We start from the raw sequence: 22,787 nt of genomic DNA, 5'->3' as shown, positions 1-22,787 counted from the left end.
AACTTCCTCAAACCTTCACTTTTCCCGACCGTAATAAATCATTCCTTAGTCACCCTCAAGCAGCTCCAGGGCAAGGCAAAAAACCTGGACAACACCACAAAGCTCCCAAAACTGTCACGTGGGCTCCTGACAGCAATGAGGAAAAGATTAAAGAAGAAGAGGAGGACGTCACTCAAGACGAGTTGGAGCAAAGAAAGTTGCAGAAGTTGGAAAAGGCAGGAATCAAAGTTCTCCCTGCTGCAGTTCGCTACAGCAGGTCAGGATGCACGAGCAGGGAAACTGCTTTGTTTGCATCCACTAACAGAAAGGTGTTAAGGTATTTGTGCTTGGGGTTTGTTTCTGGTTTGCAGTTTTAACGCTGCTGCTGTGAATTGTGTGGCGAAGAGCTGATTATTCATCATGGTGGCAGTCTGATGGGACACTAACTTGTGGAGAAACTTGTGGTTGTTGGTGTGTGTGGAAGAGCCACTTGTTGTTTTGATGGAGGTTTCAGTGATGGGGAATGCCACCTGACTGGACCCCTGCTTTGGAGGATTATCTAAAAACCTGGAAACGTTCCTCAACCTGACTCTACATCTGACTGTAAACTTCCACTAACCGATGTGATTTGCAAAAAGTGCTTTCGGATGCATGTTGATGCAAATCTGCATGTGGCCACTTTTTGCTGTGAATATGGCAAGTTGGATTGATTGATCATCTCTGAAATGACCTCACTCCAACCTCAGCCCCCCCACAGTGGAGGAAAAGGAAGTGCGGTCACCGTCTCCAAGCATCATTCTCCGTCGTGATAACGACTTTTTGAGCGCTAATAAATCTGCGTGGGATTCCCCATCGGATGGGGAAGAGGAAGCAGAGGCACGGAAAGTCCCAGATGTTCGGAAAGATGACCTGGCGTCCAGACGAGCTTGTCGTGGCCCCGTTGCTCCCAAGGTGCATCAGTTTGTACCTCGTCCTGTCTGTACCAACAAAGACCGGGAGCGCTGGGAGGGCATCAGGCGGGCCTCACAGCACACTCGAGAGATCAGGTTCGCTTGTGTGGTGATGTTTATTTCTTTATACCGCTCAAACGCCTTCCTAAATTGGCTCTCTTGTTCTCCTGCTCTTTCCTTCTGTGGGTGTTGTCCCCTGTGGTTCGGCGTGTGTGTGTGTGTGTGTGTGTGTGTGTGTGTGTGTGTGTGTGTGTGTGTGTGTGTGTGTGTGTGTGTGTGTGTGTGTGTGTGTGTGTGTGTGTGTGTGTGTGTGTGTGTGTGTGTGTGTGCGTGCGTGCGTGCGTGTGTGTGTGCGTGGGCACCACTTTGCTGGATGATTTGTGATGCCACTGCAATGCTGGCTCTGTGATTGGACAGCGAGACGGAAGCAGTCCCCGACATCATTACACGCCGAGACAATCCCTTCCTAAACTCTGCCTCCCGTCGCGAGGAAGAGGACGATGGAGAGGAAGAGGGAGAGGAGGGAAAGATTAAGGCACTGCCTAATAAGCAGAAGGATGACCTGGCTCGTAGGCGGGCTCAGAGCAGGGCCCTCCCTCACAGGGACGGCCCCGCAAGCTTTGTCTCTTCGCCCATGAGCCAGGCAGATATGCAGAAGTGGGAGAGGCTGAAGATGACTGAACCAAGGTGCCCAGCAAACACTCTTTTGTTTCAGCACACATACACTACAACGCCACCAAAAGAGGCTGTGTGTCAACTGTTTGGTTTATAGATTATATCTGAACAGCAGCTGAGAGTATGTGTGTGGGTGTGTTTGGGTATTTGCCTTCAGCTTTAAGCTGATAATTGCAAACATATGAGAGACATTAATCTGCTCATAACCCTCTAGATTCACTAGATTTGATATAAATTCCTATTATGTAATCAGTTTAATAAGTGAATGATATAATTCCTCTTTTCGAATAATGTCTAACATCTTGATATTTTTAGTTTCAAACTGTTTAAATCCCTGTAACATTTTGTCGTAAACGTGGCAAGACAAAGGCAAAAACAGAATTTGCAGTTTTTTCATGGTGGTGCACACAATTCAATGCTTGTTACTGAGTTAAAGGGAGATTAGCACAGTTTACAAAGAACAGAAACAATAATATATAATAGAATAATAATATAGTAACAGGGGACTAGTTTAAAACCATCACATCCACTGAGTTTATAGTGTTATGTGCAGAAACATTATTTTGTTTGTATATCCCAGCTAACTATAAGCACCACTCCATCACACATGTTTTTGGACTGTAAGAGGGAAACTGGGATACCTCTAAAAAAAAATAAAAAAATCCATGCTGACTTAGAGAAGGACATGAAAACTTTTAACAGAGTGGCCTCCAAGCCCAACCCAGAGCAAAGCCGAGGGTCAACCACAACAGTACTGTGCGAGTTTGTTTATGCATTTCAAGTTTTTGCAAGCAACAAATAATATGCAACTAATACACAGATTTATTCGCCGTCAGATAAAATTCAGCAAACCATTTCCAGCAAACTGGGTTATTCTCCAATTGCCAAGAGGCAGAAGAATTGTAATGACCTTTTCATGTGACATATTTGTAAAATTTTAATCCAAACATATTTCCCAAGTTATCAAATGCTGTAATAACCTACTAAAAGAGAATCCCTTTTCTTTTTTTCTTTTTTATTTCAACATAATGCATCTCCAATTTATGGGTATATTTTTTTGCTGTAAATGTCATGCCAGCTTTGGTTTTTGTTAATTCCATTGTGGAGATTCAGAGAAATGTGGAGTTGCACAACGAGAAAGCATGCATGACTTGTGTCTGAATACTTTCACCAAAGCACTCTGCAGCTCTCCAAGCAAAGCTCATTTTTATGTCACTCATTTGAAACGGTTGTTTGTAGATTTCACTAAAAGGTAAACAAAGTCGGAATCTGTGCTGTCGCAGGGTACCGTTTAATAGGAGAATATCTTTTTAAGGTTTTGGGACTCAAAAATTATTTTCCCATGATGCATTTAATACAGATAACAATTAAGAAATCAAATTTTAGGTCATCACTCATATTTCTGTTACATTTGTTACGTCAGACAAGCTGTACATATCTGTTTTGTAATGAGAAATACCTATCCTGACACATTAGTTTGTCTCCTTTTTTTTTTTTTTTTTTTTTTTTGCCCAAGTTCTCATCTGCTTGTTCCTTCTCTTCATTATTGTGCACTTCAGTGCTCTTCAGTCTTCTTTGACAGGCATTGAAACAGAGCAGGGAACTGGCCGCCGTGTGAGAATCTGTGCATGTAACCAAAAAAAAAGAGGCGACTGTTGGCTGGCAGCTCTGCTTCGCCTTTGTTTTCTCTACATGCTGATGTCATTAGACGGGATAAAGAGTTTTTTGTCTTCCCCGAGGAGCAGCAGTGAGCAGGAAAATTGTGGCCACCTAGAACAGATAAATTGTGTGTGTGTGTGTGTGTGTGCAAAAGCGTACGTGTGTTCTAGTAATTCAAATACAAAACCCCTTACTTTGTCTTTTTCTGTCCATCCACACTTCCTGCCTGATTCAACATTTCCACCTCATCCTTGTCATGTCTCCACAGTCCGATTCTCTGTCAGTAGTTGCTCATGATTTCTTTCCCCCCCCTCTCCTGCTCTTTCACTGGCTGTCGTTGTCCCGTACGTTTGTGAATGGTATGTTTGTTCGTGGACCTGTCTTCATTTGTGAGACTGTATGTACAGTGAGGATAGTCTGGCCCCTGTGTGTCAGGCCTGTCGGGAGAAAACTTATGGGAGGCCATTCAGCGGATCAGCAAATGCTGGACGAGGTCACAGCAAAGTTGTGACCTTTGGGGGCGTGACTGAGATCGAGCACCCTGTAGACACAGTCGCGTCGAGTGAAGGGGAGGAGACAAAGTTGCTTAGACGGCTCCTTTCCAAGGCAACCGTAGCCATGCCTACCATTGGCCTGGGCTCCCAGCTTTCAGAGCGGGAACGCAGGTATGGACGTGGCCAAATACAAGATCATTTAGGCTCCATTGGCTCAGATCCTGCCTGCATTAGTATGGCCTGTGCTGAGGAACAACACATCCTTTTTTTCCGTTGCATTAATTCGTAAATTACTTTATTGAATTGCTCGTTTATGCTATTTTGAAAATGCTTTACCATTTCAAGCCTTTTTGAATTATTATGTAAGGCAAGTTTGACAGCACCTCTCTGCATTGCGCTGATTTGCTTGTAGTTTTCATCGACAATACACATGCATGTACAGAGTGCAGAGATTTATCTCCAGTTGATAAATCTGCTTAGTAGCTGATTTATGATTTTGGTAACTGACCCGTTTGCAGATTTATTGGCATTGACATAAATATGCAAATAACATGTCACAAAAGAAGAATTTTTTGATAAGATTTCTGATGTGCAGTGAAAGAAAAGAGACCAGCATGCCTTAAATAATCATCACAATTTTTGGTTTGAATCTGTGTAAAATTGAGACGGTTGATTTTGTAAGCCTTCTAGGATCAACGTTGACCTCATTTTCAAATGACATGAGCTGCCAAACCCACGACTTATAATCTTTCCGACTCTCGGTTAGCTTATTCCTCTACTGCCAGTCGTTTGTCAGGCATATAATGACTTCTTAACATTTTGGAATGGCACTGATATTTTGTTTTTGGCCTTGAAAGTCCAGCTTAAGCAGAGCTGACCACACTTCATTATTAAAGAACATCAGTGATCTTTGTTTAAATCTTGTTCTTGAAGATTTAAAACAGACGTTTTGTTGTAGAATTGCTATTTTTGTTTGCTTACTTAAAGACTTCAAAAAGATTTTTTTGTTTTTTTTAAAGGTTCCCACTGCAGTCTGTGTTCACTTGTCCTTCTGGCCTGTTTTTATGCATGTTCATGCTTGGATTTCGCAGCAATTGTGACAAATATTCCGAAAAATCGTCCATCTTTGTAGATGTGGATTTGAGTTTTCTAAAACACTCTTAACAGCCAGGGAGATGGAGCTGACACCAACCAAACTGCCCTTCCCTCTGCTGACCTCCCACCCTGGACCCCTGAGGCCACGCCCACTCCTGCTGAGATAGACGCTCGCCTGGCTCAGTATGCGCAGAGAACTGAGGAGGAGGAGGAGGACGAGGAGGACGAGGAGAGAATTCCAGATCTTCGGAAAGACGACATGATGGCAAGGAGAACAGGGGTTTTCCATAAACAAAACACGGCTACAGTGACTTTCAACCGTTTCCTGCCTCTGCCCGCCTCCCAACGAGGGGACGTGACAGACGCTCCTCTGTGCTCCAAAAACGAACTGCAGGCAGACAAGAGCAAGAACGTGGACCTCAGGTGGGCTGAGATCTGATGTTGACTCTAACTAACAGTGTGCAGAGCAACTAACAGTCGTGCTGGTGTTTGCATCATCCAACTTTTTGTTTGGTCATCTCAATGAAAGACCTTTCTGCTGCAGACGGGATCAGCAGCAACCCAGATCTTCCATGGAAATAAATCAGCAGGAGCATCAGACAACGGTGATCAGAGGGACAACTCACAGCGAACCTGATTATGATGAGAATGACGATGAGTATGGAGAAAATGAGCCTGTGCCTGACCTGGAAAAGGATGATATGATGGCTCGAAGGGCTAGATTGTCCCAAAAAGCGAGTGCACCAAGAGCAAATCAGTTCCTTCCTGTACCCGGATCAGTGAAATATACCATCAGCCCAGTGTCTCCAATGAAGCCGCTTCACAACAGACCTAAACTCACAGACAAGAGGGACACTGGCAGGTATTTTCCGCATGGGGATGAGATTGTGATGCTGTTTATCGACTACTGCATCAAACTAAGCAAAGATCGAGGTTTCTTTGTGTGTATTTCAAACTAACAAGACGTCGTGTTAATGAGGATCCTGACGTGACTGTGATGATGTTTGGTTTTATGTTGGCATGTCTGTTCACCTGCAGCTGGATGCCTGGCGTACCTTTACATCTGAAAGGTGTAGTCAGTCAATTTACATTTCTGCCATTTCTTTCATAGATCCCCTCGGCTTGTGTGGCATTTGGATTAAACTGGTATTATTTTATCGGTAACATTTGATGTTGGCTTTATTTGGAATGGCTTTGGTTGATTTAGGTGGAATATGGAACTGCTGACTGTTTTCAATGGACTTTAAATGTAAATCACAGCTGACTCACATGAGGAGTTGAGCTGCTGCTGCTGCTCCTGCCTCCAGTGTCTGAAAGCGTTGGTTCACCCAAATTACATCCAGAGATGAATCCTGAACAGATCTGGAATTTAATGACAACTTTGTGTGTTCTCTGGAAACATCTGTTTAATTTGGTGCTGTGTAACATTTCTTAGAAGAATCCATAATAATACATATTCTCCACACATGCTAAAGTGCCTGAAGATAAGATTCACATTTTTGCATGTTTTGCACGGAGGCGGGTGAACTGAATACAAGAATCTAGGTTAAGCAGCTGAATTTGGAAGCAGATTGCTCTCTTACAGTGAAAAATTATCAGAAAATGTAAAATCTGTTTTCTGTGTATTGAGCCTGAGTAAATATCGGCTGAAGGAGTTTTCCCCCTGAGTTTGGAGCTGTAGTTTGGCTCAGGGTTTTAAAATGACTTACATGTTATTGCAGAGGTCTGATTTTAGTTCAGGGGCTACACACAGCGCATTTCAAATTGGCAAAATACAATACGACCTGAAAGCAGAAAGAGGTGAGGTCTAAAATCCAACCAGTCAGGGACTAATGTGGACCAAAGCTTAAAGCTTCTAAGGACACGGAGTCTCTGCAGCACTTGCATGCCTATGTCTGTTCCGTCAGTATTATAGCTTCAACGAGGATGTGCCGTAAAAGACCAGTAATTAGCTTGCAAACTGGCATTTCATTAAAGTAAATGGTTACTGTCGGCTGTAACCAAGCTGGAACAAAACAACATGGCGGCGTAGCTGCGAACTCCCACTCCGTTCTCCAGCTCTCGCTCTCTCTACCTCATGATCTCCTCAGCATCAACGATCAGACACACACAGTTACTGGCGAACATATCGGACGGTAGCATTTTCATAGATGTATGTTTTCCTCAGGACTTTTTATACTGAATGCACACATAATATGATGACATCAAATGGAAAGAAAAATGTATGTTTATTGCAGTGTCAGAGACATAATTGTTACTAAAGAGCAAGTACACAAATAAAGGTACTGGTAGAAGATTTTCCTCTTTGATTTGGGTGGACAAACTCTTTCAGCTTGTTGTGCAGTGATTTCTCAGCAAGTTAGAAGTTTAAATAAACTCAAAGCTGATCAGCTGCAGGCCTCTGTGTCCCAGGTTTGATTTACTCTTTGGGCTTTTAAGTGTGTTAATCCAGGCCTTGTTTCAGCAGCCATGTTAAGGTGACTGCAGAACTTGGAACCCTGCCCCCAAAAGCCCCAATCAGCCCCACGCATGCAGAGCTGAGGGTGAAGCAGGAGGAAGACGAGGAGGAGAAGAAAGAAGAAGAACCACAAAAGCCAGACATGAAAATCCCCGATGCCACTTTCTCAGTTGTGACTGAACCTCTGCCTTCTTCCTCACTCAAACCCGCATCCCCTTCTTCCACTGCCTCCATTTGCGCTGCGGGGGCAGATGTGGAAAATCAGAGGAAGGAAGAGAAAGACGAGGTGAAAGAGAGAAAAAAGGATGTAAATGAAAAACCAGGAAAGAAATCTGTCTGGCAGGAGGACCACGAACTGCCTCCAATGATGTGAGATGTTGATCAAACTCTTCTCGCCTGTTTTGTTTCTCCAATGTAATGACCTGGACGGTTCTTCTGCTATTCGGCATGTCTCAGTTCATGTGACTGACGATGAATGACGGCACATCATGTATCGCTCTCTGTCAGTGTTTTCCTGCAAGTCAAATGGATGTGAAATGTTTCGTTACGAGTCCTATGGAGCTCCCTGTCACCATATTATAATCGCCTCCTCTTCCCTCTCATTCACTTCATTCTGTTGTTGTTTTAGGGTAAGCCGGCGAGTTGCTTTTATGTCTGAGGACACCGAGTAAGTCTTTAATGTAAATCTGGATGAACTTCTGCATGTTAACAGGCAGTGCACGTGCAATTTCACCAGCACAATACAAAATATAATAACACTGTATTCAGCAGTACTGTCGCGCTTATCTTTGTTCTCATTTCTGTGCTTTGATGTGCCTTTAATCGCTCCTCACTTTTCTGTCATCTTTTGATTGTCGATTTTTTTTTTTAAATAATTTATTTCTGTTTTGTTGAATACGTGTTAACTTTTCCTAACAAACACCAGCACCTGTCAAGCTGAGTCCATCCGCTTTGCCTTGCCTTTCTAAAGAAGATGAGGTCTTTTGACAGCATGTACACAACTTAACACAAATCCATCAAGCCATCCTCTATACCCTGTTTAACCAATTTAAGAATACGGGGGCCTGCAACCAGTCCCAGTTGACATTGGGTGAAAAACAGGTTATATTGTCGAAAGTTCACCAGTTCATAATACAAATATAAATAATACAGTTATGTGTTATATGACAAGTTATCACATCCAGGAAATAAAAAGGTGGAGCTCATCGAACTGTTGCTGGTTGTGTTTGTCTTGCAGTTTTTGAAATTGTATACTAATGGTTATTATTCTTGCTTTTTCATCTTGTGTTTTCTTCTTTTAGTTTGCAGTGTCGTTGTTTTTATGTCCACATTAAAGAAATATCTGCATTTGTTGTTTTCCAGTGTCAGATTGGACTAAGATGATATTCCTGGTGTTTCAGTGTTTCATTCAAAACCTTTTCTGTCATTGTCCTGTGCAGGAGTGTGAGTATGAGTGACATCCTTAATGAGGACGAGGTGGGACACTTACCACCGCTGAGCCAGTCGCGATATGAGCGCATGCATGAGCAGTACAGCAGCTTTAAGGAAGAAGAGGACCACTGGCAAGATGTAAGAAACTCATCATATCAAACTAAATCAAGACATACTTTAGAGTTCATTCTAATAACACGAGTGAACATGTTGTTTTCAGCGAATTGGTTATAAGTTGTTTCAATGAAATCTTGATTTAATGCTGTGAACCCATGACAGGATTTGGCTCGCTGGAAGAATCGGCGCCGAAGTGCGTCACAGGATTTGATCAGAAAAGAGGAGGAGAGGAAAAGAATAGAGAAAAGAATGAAGGAGGAAGAGAAGAGGAAAAGTATCAAGACCTACAAAGAGATCGTGGAGGAAAAGTAAGGATGAGATCATGAGCATGAATCAAATGTATCTCTGACTCACTGGTTTATTTAGCTGTTCAACTTAAAAATTTCAACTTGGGCTCTGTGTTAACTGTTTTAACTGTATCTGGACAAAAATCCTCTTATTCCAGGGAGCGTAGGGAAGCAGAGCTGTGTGAAGCCTACAGAAATGCAGCGACTCCAGAAGAGGCGGCCTTGGTTTTACAGCGTTATGCCCTCCGCTTCACAATCAGCGATGCGACACTGGACAGCCTGAAGCTGCCCAGATCCACCTCAAAACCCAAACAGGACCTGAATCAGGTGGTCCAGCAGCACAAGGTCACATCCCCTGTCATTAACTCTGACATGTCGGACCATCATCACACATCAGAATCATCCGTTACACCAGACCAGCACGGCTCCAAACCTGAGAAAATGGAGACAGACACAACAGATGAAGAGATTTCAAACATCACCTCTTCCAGCCCTCCAACACCAAACAGTCCCATCGCAGCAGTCACACACTCCCAAAATGTGCCACCTCAGTCGCCACAGCTCACTGAACCGCAGACTGAGCAGACAGACTCTCCCAACACTCATCAGAACGAGCTGATTACAGGAGATGCACAGCTTCAGACCAAACACACTCAGGCCGAGACTGCCCAGACTCCCCCCACGCCACCGGCACACACACTCCCCTCCCCTTCGTCTGTGCCCTCCAGGCCCGTCCCCCTGCTGGCAGCCAAACCCTACCGCCAGCCCAAGAGCACCCTCGCTAGTCACAAGCCCGTCAAGGTAAGAGCTCCATGTCTCTCAATCACTGTCACACCTCATTGCTGGGCTTGTGTTTGAGGGAGCTGTTATCATAAGATGATCAACCATTTTTATCTATTTTTCTACATAAGCCATCAAAACCTTTTATTTTAGAAAAGTTTCAACCTCCCTTTAATGAGGGCACAGATACAACTAGGCTCATCTGACAAACATATAATGCACTTATAACTTATTCTACAATTGACAATGAGATCATTTAATTCTAAGGAGCTGCTTCTTTCTTGGATTTTAAATTAATGAAAACACCTGGGATCAGATATAGTTTTAATGAATAAACTGAAAGTCAATCAATGAGCCAAAATAAAAATCCAAGTCAAATAATGACCTCATGTAAATTTCATCAGACTGCGTGCAGCACATATAAATGTCATCCATCCATGAGGTTCGCTTTCTGTAACAACAGTGGTACAAACTGTTCATAAAATCACTGGACTCTTCAAGTGACTATTACTACACTGACATTCTCCAAATTTATTATCCCTCAATATTAAATTCCATTCAGTTTTATTCACTTAGCACTAATGGAATAGAGAATGCAACGCCAACATAAACAATTATTGGCAAAAGTGAAAGGAAAACTCTGTCTTTTACCAGAAAAAAATAAAAAATAACAGCAAATGAGCCAGACTGAGATGTGATGGCTTTCTGTTTGCACGGGTTGGGGTTATTGGATACTGAGAGAGAACTAAGATGGAGAATAACAAACAGCTAAATTTCTGAACGAAAGATAATCCGCTGCCTTGTGTACTTGAAGGGTACAGGAGGCAGAGATCATAAACTTCCAGTTCCACTGTCAAGAGATCCCGCAGGAAGGGTCACAGATAGAGGATGGGAGACCCATCACATCATTGACATGCAATTGGGACATATTAACATATGAGAAGCAAAGCTGAGCACATTGTGCCTCATTAATTGATTGGACTTATTTATACCCAAGTGTTTCTTAATCTATGTGATCAGTGATTTCACCATGCAAGAATAAAACAAGATAATACTGTAGGTTACTATATAATATTTTGTGTAATAACTTCACAGTCTGTAAGAACTCATTCACGAATCGTTTCTTATGAATGCTAACTGTAGAGGCTGTGTTCCCTTCAGATGGACGGGCTGGTGCGGGTAAACGGCGAGATGACGGAAGATTTACCTGTTTCAACTCTCCCCACCTCCCCGGGTGAGCCGCTGCAGGACACCAAAGAAGTTTCCTCCAAACAAACAGAAGATGAATTTCCACCGGAGGCGGATATAAAATGTCCTGCAGCGGGGACAGCAGAGCAGCCACCGCCTGCACAGACAGAGAAACCGGCCCCATCCTCCACCATCAGCTCCCTGCTCGGAGGCCGAAACTGTATCACAACAACCACCATAGTGACCGAACTCACACAGACTCACGTGGAATCACTTCACCCAGACATCCAGAGCAACGGACAGGTAATACCTCCAGCTACATGTTTATATAGTTCTGTAAATGTCCATTAAATCAATATAATTTGAAAGAAGATGCTGGTGTCACCATGTTGACTTATCCCAAAGTCTTGACCCACAAGACTTTATCAATTTATTGATTGTAGATTTGGAATTTTAAACTGTTAACAGCAAACAAAATCCAGGAGATAAACCATCCAGCCATCCCTCTTCTGCTTGATGCATCTGAGTGGTGCAGGATGCAGGAGCCAAACTGTGGGCGAAAAATAGGCTACATTCTGCCCTCCTCTCCAGTCCACGACAGGGACAGTCTCACACACACACACACACACACACACACACACACACACACACACACACACACACACACACACACACACACACACACACACACACACACACACACACACACAAACTCTCATGTTCAATGTGGAGTCAGACACTAACCTCAGCCTGCCTCTTCTTGTGATGCACTTGCTATGTAAATCAACTCTCTGCTCAAGTTGATTTCACTAAACATTTACATGAACACAAACAAGCTGGAGCTTCCCGAAAGAGGATCAGCAGAGTGGGCTGCGCCTGCACCTGATGGTGTTGTGTAGTTTCAACAAACCAAGAAAAATCATTGTAAGACACGTGTATGACTTATTAAAGATCTCGAAGTTAATTTGTGAAATGTGTTTGTAATAACCTAGATTCTAGGTAAAGTTGTATTAATGACTTTCAATATTCTACCTTCAGGTCAGCACTGTTTTGTTGTTTGGAAAACCAGCAGAGGAAAAAACGGCCCAGTCACCTGCATCACCCACCAGCATTCAGGATTATTCTCCCACCGTCACAGGTAAACCTCTCACAAACAGCCACCAGTTATTATCAGGACACACAGAGACTGAGGAGGAAAAGGAACATTGACACTGTGAACATAAGCAAAAGGTGTTTAAAGTAACGAATGTATATATATTGTGGCGAGCCGAGAAGAAGAAGGACGATTCAGGCTTACTTCCGCACGCTGTACAGACAGGCGCTTTTATTGTGAAAAAGCTGAACGAACACATTTGAAGAAAACGGACCAGAGCACATCAAACACAGTACAACTCTCGTACTTGGTGCTAAAATAACAATAAATTAAATTGGGTCAACTGATAAAACAGTAAAAGCATGACAACACAAACACCAACACTACAGCCAAAACTAATTAGAACAACATTAATTGAAGTTTAAAGCCCATATTCCCCAAACACCCAAGATGCATTGCTGCATACACAGCGATCAGCTCCCTGATCGCTACACAGCCCCCACCTGAGGGGTCAGTCGTCCTCGGCGACCCCATCACCCAGGACAAAGTCTCTCAAGCGTCCAGGCCGCCTCCGCTGGCGATCAGGCCGTCCAGAGCAGCCAGCAGCCGGACCTGGCGGAGTGTCAGTCTGGTTGGAGCCTGGGGGGTTGCCATCACCCCCTCCGACAACTGCTGGTGGAGCAAGGGGGCGATATGGTGAAAGTCTGTCCTGGTGCAGCACCACAATGCGGCGTTTACCAGGCATCCGCACCCGATACACCACTTCAGACAGACGGCCCACCACCTCGCCAGGCCCCTGCCAGTGGCTGCAAAGCTTGGGGGAGATCCCCTTTTTGCGGACAGGGCAGTATATCCACACCAGGTCCCCTGGCCCAAAAGCTTGTCCTCTGCACCGGGTGTCGTATGCCCTCTTCTGCCGAACGTTGGAATTAGCTTGGGCCTGACGGGTGTAGTCATGCACAACCTGCAGTCGCTCTTTCAGTCTGCGGAGGTAATCCATCTCCTTTCCTCCGGCAATCTCCGGTTCTGGCGGAGCACCAAACACCAACTCCACCGGTGTCCGGAGCTCTCTCCCAAACATGAGAGCTGCAGGTGTGCATTGGCTGGACTCCTGCACAGCCGATCGGTAGGACCACAGAACCAGTGGAAGGTGGCGGTCCCAGTCCCTCTGATGCTGGCTGGTGAGGATGGCAAGCTGGGTAGCCAGAGTGCGATTGAATCGCTCCACCAAACCATCACTCTGAGGATGAAGGGGGGTTGTCCTCGTCTTACTCACCCCCAACCGGCGGCAGATCTCACCAAAGACCTGGGATTCAAAGTTCCGCCCTTGGTCGCTATGGAGCTCCTCAGGAACCCCGAAACGGGCGAACATCTCCTCCACCAACCTCTCTGCTGTGGTAGCGGCGGTCTGATCTGGGACTGCATAGGCCTCTGGCCACTTTGTGAAGTAGTCCATAGCCACCAGCACATAGCGGTTGCCAGAGTCTGTGATCGGGAAGGGCCCGAGGATGTCCACCCCTATCCTCTCCATCGGGGCCCCCACCAGATACTGCTGCAGAGGAGCGTGGGAGCGCTGAGTTGGACCCTTCTGGGCGGTGCAGCTGTCGCAGCAGTGCACATGCAACTCCACATCTTGCCGACAGCCAGGCCAGTAGAAGCGTCCCCGCAGGCGACGAAGGGTCTTCGCAACCCCGTAGTGCCCCGCCCCTGCTGAGCCATGGACAACCTGTAGGACTTGGGGACGCAGAGCATGGGGCACCAGCAGCTGCAAGAGGTCACTCCCTCGTCCGGGCGCCAGCCACCTACGGTACATCACCCCATCACGGGCCTCCAGATTGCCCCACTGGGAATGAAAGGCCTTGACCTCAGGTCCCAGGGCCGACACCTCAGCCCACTTAGGGCGCTGCCCCGCGTCCATCCAGCCTCTCACCACTGACAGGGTTATGTCAGCCTCTTGCTGCTGCTTCAGTTGCTCAGTGGTGAGGGGGAGCCATCCCTCAGTGTCGTAAGTCGGGCAGGCGGCCGCCACCTGCTCTGTCTCCTGACTCCGCTCTTCTTGTCGCCAGCAGTAGCGACACTCCTCTGCCTCACACGGACGACGTGAGAGGGCATCGGCATTGCAATGAAGCCGCCCTGCCCGATGCTGGATCTCAAAGTCGTACCCTTGAAGAGCCTCCAACCAGCGAGCCACCTGGCCTTCAGGGTTCTTGAAGTTCAGGAGCCAGGTCAGTGAGGCGTGGTCGGTGCGGAGGAGGAAGCGACTCCCATGCAGGTATGGCCGGAACTGCCGGAGGGCCAGGATAACCGCCAACAGCTCACGGCGGGTGACGCAGTAGTTCCTCTCTGCTCTGCTTAAACCTCGACTGAAGTAGGCCACCACATGTTCCCCATCTTTTCCTTGCTGTGAGAGGACGGCACCAACGCCCACGTTGCTGGCATCGGTGTCCACGATGAAGGGCTGTTGCGGATTGGGGTACGCCAGGACAGGGGCTTCAGTGAGGGCTGTCTTGAGCTGAGCATAGGCCGCCGCACAGTTGTCGTCCCAGTTGAATGGTTTACCCTTGTCAGTGAGGCGATGCAGTGGACTGGCGGTGGTGGCGAAGCCACGGACGAAGCGCCGGTAGTAGGAAGCCAGTCCCAGGAAGCTCCGCAGTTCACTGACGTTTGCAGGGGTTGGCCAATCTCGAACTGCAGCCACCTTTGCCGGGTTAGTAGCAACACCCTGAGCACTGACGACATGGCCCAGGAACTCCGTCTCCCTGGACAGTAGGCGACACTTGGCAGGGTTCAGCCGCAGCCCTGCTCGGCGGATGGCTGCAAAAACCTCACTCAGATTGGACAGAGCCCTGTCAAAGTTATTGGCGTGCACCAACAGGTCGTCAAGATACACCACGCAGTGGCTCCGGGGAACGTTGGCCAGCACCCTCTCCATCAGTCGCTCGAACGTAGCTGGGGCATTGCAGAGTCCGAATGGCATGACCCGGAACTGCCACAGTCCCTGGCCAAGGGTAAAAGCGGTCTTTGGTCTTGCCTCGGGGGCCAGCTCCACCTGCCAGTAGCCACTGCGGAGGTCAAGGGAGCTGAACCAGCTGGACCCAGCAATGTGGTCTAGGGCGTCATCGATGCGTGGGAGAGGGTAAGAGTCTTTCCTGGTGACTGCATTGAGGCGACGGTAATCCACACAAAACCGCCAGGTGGCATTTTTCTTCTTCACCAAAACGACTGGGGCGGCCCATGGGCTGTCTGAGGGCTCAATCACCCCAGCTGCGAGCATCTCGTGGATCTTTTCCTCTGCCGCCTGCCGCTTGGAGAGGGCCAGCCGATGGGGGCGTAGACGAATTGGTTGGGCATTCCCAGTGTCAATGGTGTGCTGGACTAGGGAAGTCTGCTTACAGTCCTCATCTCTGGCAGCAAAAATGTCCCTGTAGTCATCGAGGAGGCATTTCAACTTGTGGCACTGCTGAGAGTCGAGACCGCTGCTACTGCTGCGCTGCCAGAGTTGATGTATAGCTTCAGCTGTCTCAGCAGATGGAATGACTGTTAGCCCTATGGGTGGTGCTCCAACAGATTGTGGTGGTGTGTTGCTAGTGTTGGGTGTTGGCACCTGCTCCGCTGCGGCTGCTCGACGGTGCTCTCTCCCCTGGTTCTTTCCTTCCCGACCAGACTGGAGCCTTACTATCTCATCACGGAGGGTGACAGTCTTACTCACCACATCAATTTGAGCTCCCCAACGGCTCAGCAGGTCTAGCCCGATGATACATGGGTCCTGGATATTGGCAAGCCAGAATTCGTGCACCACCTCCTGGTCTCCCGCTCGGACTGTCAGCAGCCTCTTCCCCTCCATTCCAACCTTTTCCCCAGTCACTGTCATCAGTTGCGTATCAGTTGGAGCCCACGCCATGGAAGGGGTGCCTGTGGTGTCAGGGAGAGTACCCGGTCGTACTAAGGAGATTGTGGATCCTGTGTCTACCAGAGCACGGCAGTGATGACTATCAAGTTGGCAATTCAGATAGAGTCCTTTAGAGTGGCCGCAACGGCCCACCAACGTGCATCTGCCTTGGAGGGGGAGTGGAGGTTGGAGTGGCGGTCCCCTCATTGAGCCACTCCTCTGTCGTTTCCCTCTGTCTTGATAATCGGGGCAGGAGCTGGGCAGTTGCGTGCCATGTGACCAGGCTCATCACACCGGTAGCAGCGGCCAGGTGAACGGGATGGTTTGCTGAAGCGCGCCGGCCTCTCCTGGGATGACAGCACTTGGCGTGGCGTGGCTTGGCGGGTCTCTTCAGCCTCCTCTTCCTCACCGTAGTCAGCCATTCTGACAAGTGGTCGTGGAGCAGGGGCCATTTGCCGCATTGGCTGAGAAGAGAGCACTACTTCAGCCCGTTCAGCTTCATACAGCGCCTCGGAGAGGGATTGAGGCAAGGCTAGGCGGACATGTTGCCGCAGCCTCTCAGGCGCGAGGCCCCGTAGGAAGGCGTGAAGGGCGAGCTCTTCTTGGGCAGCAGCGTCAAAATGTGGGTAGCCTTGCTGGGCATATAACTGTACATCTGCTGCAAAGGTACCCAAGTTCTCCCCCTCCTTCCGACGCCGATCAGCTAACTGCTCCCTACTGTGGTCGGTGAATCGCCGTAGTCCAAACCGCCTCTGCAGTGCTGTAGTCAGGCTGGAAAGGTCTTGCTGTTCTGCTGGAGCAAGGTCAAGCAGCACTTGCACCGCCTTCCCCTCTAATGCAAGGGCCAGATGTGTGGCAGTAACCTCATCACTCCAGCCGCTGTGCTGTGCTGCTAGTTGGACTTGGGCTAGGTATGGTGTTAATGGCGTTGCGCCATTGTATTTAGGCAGTTTGACTGGCAATCTGGGCATCATCATTGGTTGTGGGTTTGACAAAACCATCAGTGGCAAAGAGTTATCTGAGGCAGCAGCAGGAACGCTCTCTGATGAACTGTGGCCGACAGCTCCAACGGCATCTGCTGTAGTAATCCTCTCGGCATCCAGGGGGCGATGAAGCCGCGGTGCACTGGAGCCGTCTGCTGCAGTACCTCTCCCGGCCTCCAGGGGGCGATGAAGCCACGGTGCACTGGAGCCATCTGCTGCAGTACCTCTCCCGGCCTCCAGGGGGCGATGAAGCCGCGGTGCACTGGAGCCGTCTGCTGCAGTACCCCTCCCGGCCTCCAGGGGGTAATGAAGCCGCGGTGCACTGGAGCCGTCTGCTGTAGTACCCCTCCCGGCCTCCAGGGGGCGATGAGGTTGTGGCGAGCTGAGGCCGTCTTGCCGATCACCGGCCTCCAGGGGACGTCGAGGTCTCGACGCTTCGCTCCCCTCTCCGCTGGGCTCTTTCGTCTGTTTCATCATCTCCCGTAGGGAAGCCATGCATTCTTCGACAGCTCGCTCGAGTTCGTGGACCTCCATCTCCATTCTTCTGACGGAAGATCCCACTTCTGACACCAATGTGGCGAGCCGAGAAGAAGAAGGACGATTCAGGCTTACTTCCGCACGCTGTACAGACAGGCGCTTTTATTGTGAAAAAGCTGAACGAACACATTTGAAGAAAACGGACCAGAGCACATCAAACACAGTACAACTCTCGTACTTGGTGCTAAAATAACAATAAATTAAATTGGGTCAACTGATAAAACAGTAAAAGCATGACAACACAAACACCAACACTACAGCCAAAACTAATTAGAACAACATTAATTGAAGTTTAAAGCCCATATTCCCCAAACACCCAAGATGCATTGCTGCATACACAGCGATCAGCTCCCTGATCGCTACAATATAATTTATGAACGAGGTCACTGTTTTTTAAGTTACGGGACAGTTTCCTCATGGTGGGTCACCAGAAAGTGTCATAATGTGCAAATCTACAAAATCAAATCCTGGGGGCTTTAATCCCAGCGTGATTTTTTCTTTTCAATTACAATCGAAAAAAGTAGGAATTCAGAGAATTTATTTTTTAGTGAAACCACATATTTTTAAACTAAAATGTATTTTCATTGTAATAAAGAGGAATTCAAGTTGTAAGATAGGTCTTTATATAACTCTAATGTAAAAACTAGTAACTGTTATGACAGTTGTAGACTAGAAGGACTTGCGTCTATCTGGCACAGGATGAGTTTTGCATTTTATTGGCGATGGAGCCAAACATCCATTAAGCAACATATTTTAATGTGGAAGAATATGAATAGGTCTGATGATATTGCCGCAAACTAAAAGTGTGAGAGTTGAGTCTTAAAGACTGCCACCAGTTACATCATTGATTCTTGGTTTTTTGTCTAATTATTTTATTGCTGTGCTTCACAGAAGGACTGGAGGAGAGCAGCGTTTCTGTGAGTATTTCTCTTCAGCTCCAGCTTGCTCTTCCTGTTTCCCCTGCGTTCTTATATTTGATCCTGTCCTGACCCTTCGTCTCCCGTGGTCACCGTAGTCGCTGTAGTCAGACTTGTCCTCTCACCTTTCCTCTCTTTCTGTCCTTTTGGTCCGTATACATGTGTCTCTATGTGTGTCTGGTTGTGGGGTGGCTCTGGTTAGATTGAGACCCCCATGTTGAACTTGGCTAAACGTGTTAATCACTGGGTCTGGGACCCCAATGAGGAGCGTAAACGCTTGGAAAGGTGGCAGCAGGAGCAGGAGCGCCGCCTACAGGTATGGTGGCGTGTGACGCTGTGCATGGCTCCATGAATGCTTACCACAGGCTGCACTGGGTGTGTGTATTTTGTGTGTGTACTACCTGTGTGTGTTTGTGGGTACACAATTTAAAACAAGAGCTGTTCCTCTGCAGGAGCAATATGAGAAGGAACAGGAGAAGCTGAAGAAAGAGTGGGAGAAAGCCCAGTTGGAGGTACAGGAGGAGGAAAGGAAACACAATGAAGAGGTAAAACTCTTTAAATAATACACTTTTTTCCACCTACTTTTTTGTGTTTAAATTATAATAATTTTTTGTCTCTTTATGTCCTAATTTTCCAGGAAAGGCGGATTCTAGAGGAGACTGTCACACCCCTTAATCCCGCTGGTTTATTGAACCAGCAGCCAGCACTGATAGTGAGCACTTCTCCATCTCCAGAGACCAACACCACGGCAGGAAAAAATGTTCCCCCGTTAACCAACGGGCAGAAACTCTCCACAAGTAGTGAAGATCAGCATGCATCCAAGCTGCATTTTTTCCAGGGTGAGCACGAAGCAGAAGCACTCTAATATGCAGGAGGTGGCCATATGTGTGCACAGCTCCCTCACTTATTGTTTACAGAGTGAAAATGGTCTCATAATGTACTTTTGTAGATTCTGCATGTGATGGGGAACCTGCAAAGAAACAGGAGTTGTGGAAAACAGCCTCTCTGGACCGTAACACTCAGCAGAACCAGGGGCCGAATGTTAAAAGGTAAAAGACTACAAATTGTTTACTGAAGGCTGAAATAAAGGCTGGTGGCTCATCATGAAACACAAATAATATAAATCAAATTGGATTGCCATGTACCACAAATAAATCATCATATAAATAATATATGCACGTCATCCAGTGATAAATATACATCCGATTACCAGCTGAAAGGCCTTGTATGTATTTTACACTAGCACGCTATGATGAATACATCTGAAATAGCAGGCACATGTTTGTAACATTCACCGGAAGCCTTCAATCAGCCTTCATTCATGTTTTTCTCCACAGATCTGGATCACACGATGTTGTAACGAACAAACAGCAGTCCTCTCCTTCAACACCTCAGCCTCCCTCACCCAGCAGGTAATGAAGTGTGAAGGAGGGATCGTCTGATAGGATATCGGACGTTAATGAAGCACCTCACCGTCTGAAAGTCTGACTAACGGCCTGTTTTCCTCTCCTTATGTCTGAAGGTGTGTTAGTGGAAAGCGGCTCTGCTCCGGTTGCGCACAGCCTTTGGGAAAAGGGGCGGCTATGATTATTGATACGCTGGGCTTGTTTTTCCACATACAATGTTTCAAGGTATGTAAGATTTAAGAACTTGTCCTCACTGCACATGTTCATGACGAGAGGACAGCTGCTGTGTAACAAATAAACTGTGTCCGTCATGCAGTCCTTGTGTCGGCAAAAACTAAATGGTGAAGTTACTTGCCAGAAGAATAAATTGGTGTCTCAGCAGTCCTGATGCAAGTATTTGAATAACTGTGATGAAATACAAGCGAACAAATAAATGATGATAAAAATAATGAGTCTGATAAAAAGCAACAACAACAAAAGCTCTTCAACATTATTCCGTAGCAATTCAAGAGTCGGCGCTGCAGTTTAATGGAAGCCGGTTCCATATTATTGATGTGTAACAGTTGTCTGTTTCATATAAGGATCAGGATGTTTATTATTTATCTGTATGTGCTTTTCTGTTTTTGCTCGCTGCAGTGTGGAGTTTGTCAGGGGCAGCTGGGTGACGCTACTGCAGGGACGGACGTCAGGATCCGCAACGGACAGCTGAGCTGTCATGAGTGTTACATCGCATCCCGTGGTGAGAACACACTCACACACACTTGTATAGGTAATAGGTGAAACTTTAGACAAACCCTTAAAAGTTACGCACATATGTTTAAACTTCCTGACAGTGATGAATTAGGGAGAGTTTAGTCCTCAGCTCAGCCCGATTTTCACTCTTTTTCAGCTGCAGGAATTTGGCTTCATAAATTCAATCCCATTTGAGATATTCTAGTTTACCTATTAACACAAATAATCCTTTCCTTTATGGGTTAATGTCAACCTTGATTCTCATCAATACGTGCCTAACGTGAGCTCGGTAGACATTCTAGCATCTTCCAGCTCCATCAACACTGAGGTTAATGACGCAAACGCATGTGTTTGTTGCAGGCAGAGGCCAGCCCACCACTCTATGATGACCCCTATTTCATCACTGGATCCTCGCTGGCATGGTCGTCAGTGACTGGACACGAAAACTACTTTTGAACCTCGAATCGTCACATTCTGGACAAATCCTGGAAAAAAACCTGGAAACGTCAGAGTTTTGGAATGACGTTGTCTTTTTTGCTGAAATGCACAAATAGCTCCAGTGGCTGTACGGGACAGAGAAACTGGAGTTTGAGGACTGAGAGGCACCATGACATGCACATACAGTACTATTGATGGACTTTCTAACAGTTCACATGTAATACACATCTTCTTATCTGTGTAGCATGGACGTAATGAAACAACATACGTTTAGGGCTTTTGCACATCTATACAATATGCTTAAAACAAGGGTTTATTCTGTCACAAACTAAATATGCTACAAAGCTGAACGATATTTTTAACACATTAATCCCCTCGTTTTGACTCATTAACTCCCGCTTCTGCACTGACCACGAGACAAGAGGGTCGGGTCGGATGACCTGACGTAGCTTGACCATTACAATGCCTTACTCATACCTTCTCATTCATTTGGGGTTTCGGGGTTTACACTTTTGCATGAAAAAAGGAGCATATATAAGTTATTGTGAGTATTGCTCAGATGGCTCGTGACTTGTTGTTTTCTCCAAGGTGAAACATTATCTTCCCGTATGTCATATATCATCTTGTTTATTTTATTTTTAGGGGAATCTTGCTAATTGAAAAAATCTTTTCTTTTTTTTTTTCCTTTACAAGATGTTTTACAGGAATGACAGTGCATGTTTTTATGTAATAATTGTTGTTTGGATTTGAAATATTTTCCCTATAGGATGTTTTAGCCATTGTTTCTTCTCCAAAACTGCATCAGTCAGTGCCTTATGTAACGACTATGAGGGGGAGTGTGCTGTTATGTGCAGGAGTACTTCACACTCACACTGACCTCTGGGTCTCAGCACATTACGTGTGTGTGTGTCTGTGTGTCTGTGTGTGTGCGTGCGAGTGTTTCTGTGCGTATGTAACTGCAAAGTGTGATTTGACTTGAAGCACAGTTCCATACCAGCAAAAAAGCAAGTTAAATGGATCAGCTTCTCCCGATCACGTGCTGTTCTTCAACTCCTTCCAGTGAACTAAACCAATGACACAACGTTATTTGCTGCTTCCCTGGTAATTTCCCACCAAACTCATAGTAATTTACAATATAGTGTTGCCTCCCGAGAATAAATGTTTCCTCTTCGTTACTCCTCCATCTAGACAGCTGACAGCGTCTTCATTTCTCAGAGGAATAGAGCTCAGTCTGTGTCTTTTATAGCAACTGTATGTTTATCAATAAAATATTTTAATGGCATGTTTATGTGTTTTCATTTACCTTTAACTTGTCTACTGTTTGTCATTAAAGAGGCAATGACAAGTTGCTCTAGCAATTTATTGTGAACATAAAGATTAAAATGCTCCTGTTATGCCAGATTATGTCCTAAAAGCGCTTTTCTTATTAACTCTGGTGAGCATGCTTTTGAGGACAGTTGGTGACTGAATTAGAAGTGTTTATGAATGTATGTGTGATTGTCCGTCTCTTTGAGTAGAGGTTGGAGAAGCGGACGTGGGATTGGAAGTTTGCAGGTTTGAATCCCACTGCCGACAGGTCACCCCACTTTGAGTCCCTGAGCAAGACCTTTGACCCCAGCTGCTCTCTAGGCAACACAATGTGGCGGCCCACTGTTCCGAGTATGTTAAAGTTAACTATG

General features: G+C 46.3%; 1 protein-coding gene across 1 annotated transcript in view; it reads left to right on the top strand.

Moving 5' to 3' along the window:
• Positions 1-22,508, top strand: part of LOC308109395 (uncharacterized protein) — a 35,044-nt gene extending 12,536 nt beyond the window's left edge. The window contains exons 10-31 of the mRNA XM_080462930.1: positions 50-256; positions 726-1,025; positions 1,347-1,616; positions 3,671-3,928; positions 4,925-5,275; positions 5,397-5,714; positions 7,320-7,679; positions 7,939-7,977; positions 8,750-8,879; positions 9,021-9,166; positions 9,304-9,946; positions 11,087-11,416; positions 12,152-12,251; positions 18,507-18,532; positions 18,735-18,848; positions 18,985-19,077; positions 19,170-19,371; positions 19,482-19,581; positions 19,870-19,944; positions 20,055-20,163; positions 20,575-20,677; positions 21,031-22,508. Of these exons, the coding sequence (XP_080319056.1) occupies positions 50-256; positions 726-1,025; positions 1,347-1,616; positions 3,671-3,928; positions 4,925-5,275; positions 5,397-5,714; positions 7,320-7,679; positions 7,939-7,977; positions 8,750-8,879; positions 9,021-9,166; positions 9,304-9,946; positions 11,087-11,416; positions 12,152-12,251; positions 18,507-18,532; positions 18,735-18,848; positions 18,985-19,077; positions 19,170-19,371; positions 19,482-19,581; positions 19,870-19,944; positions 20,055-20,163; positions 20,575-20,677; positions 21,031-21,056 (4,300 nt within the window). The 3' untranslated portion in view covers positions 21,057-22,508. The remainder of the gene's footprint in view (positions 1-49; positions 257-725; positions 1,026-1,346; positions 1,617-3,670; positions 3,929-4,924; positions 5,276-5,396; positions 5,715-7,319; positions 7,680-7,938; positions 7,978-8,749; positions 8,880-9,020; positions 9,167-9,303; positions 9,947-11,086; positions 11,417-12,151; positions 12,252-18,506; positions 18,533-18,734; positions 18,849-18,984; positions 19,078-19,169; positions 19,372-19,481; positions 19,582-19,869; positions 19,945-20,054; positions 20,164-20,574; positions 20,678-21,030) is intronic.
• Positions 22,509-22,787: the final 279 nt, after the last annotated feature.

The sequence above is a fragment of the Lipophrys pholis genome, assembly GCF_963383615.2.
Source record: "Lipophrys pholis genome assembly, chromosome: 5".
Taxonomy (NCBI): domain Eukaryota; kingdom Metazoa; phylum Chordata; class Actinopteri; order Blenniiformes; family Blenniidae; genus Lipophrys; species Lipophrys pholis.
This window is presented reverse-complemented; position numbering and strand designations above follow the sequence as displayed.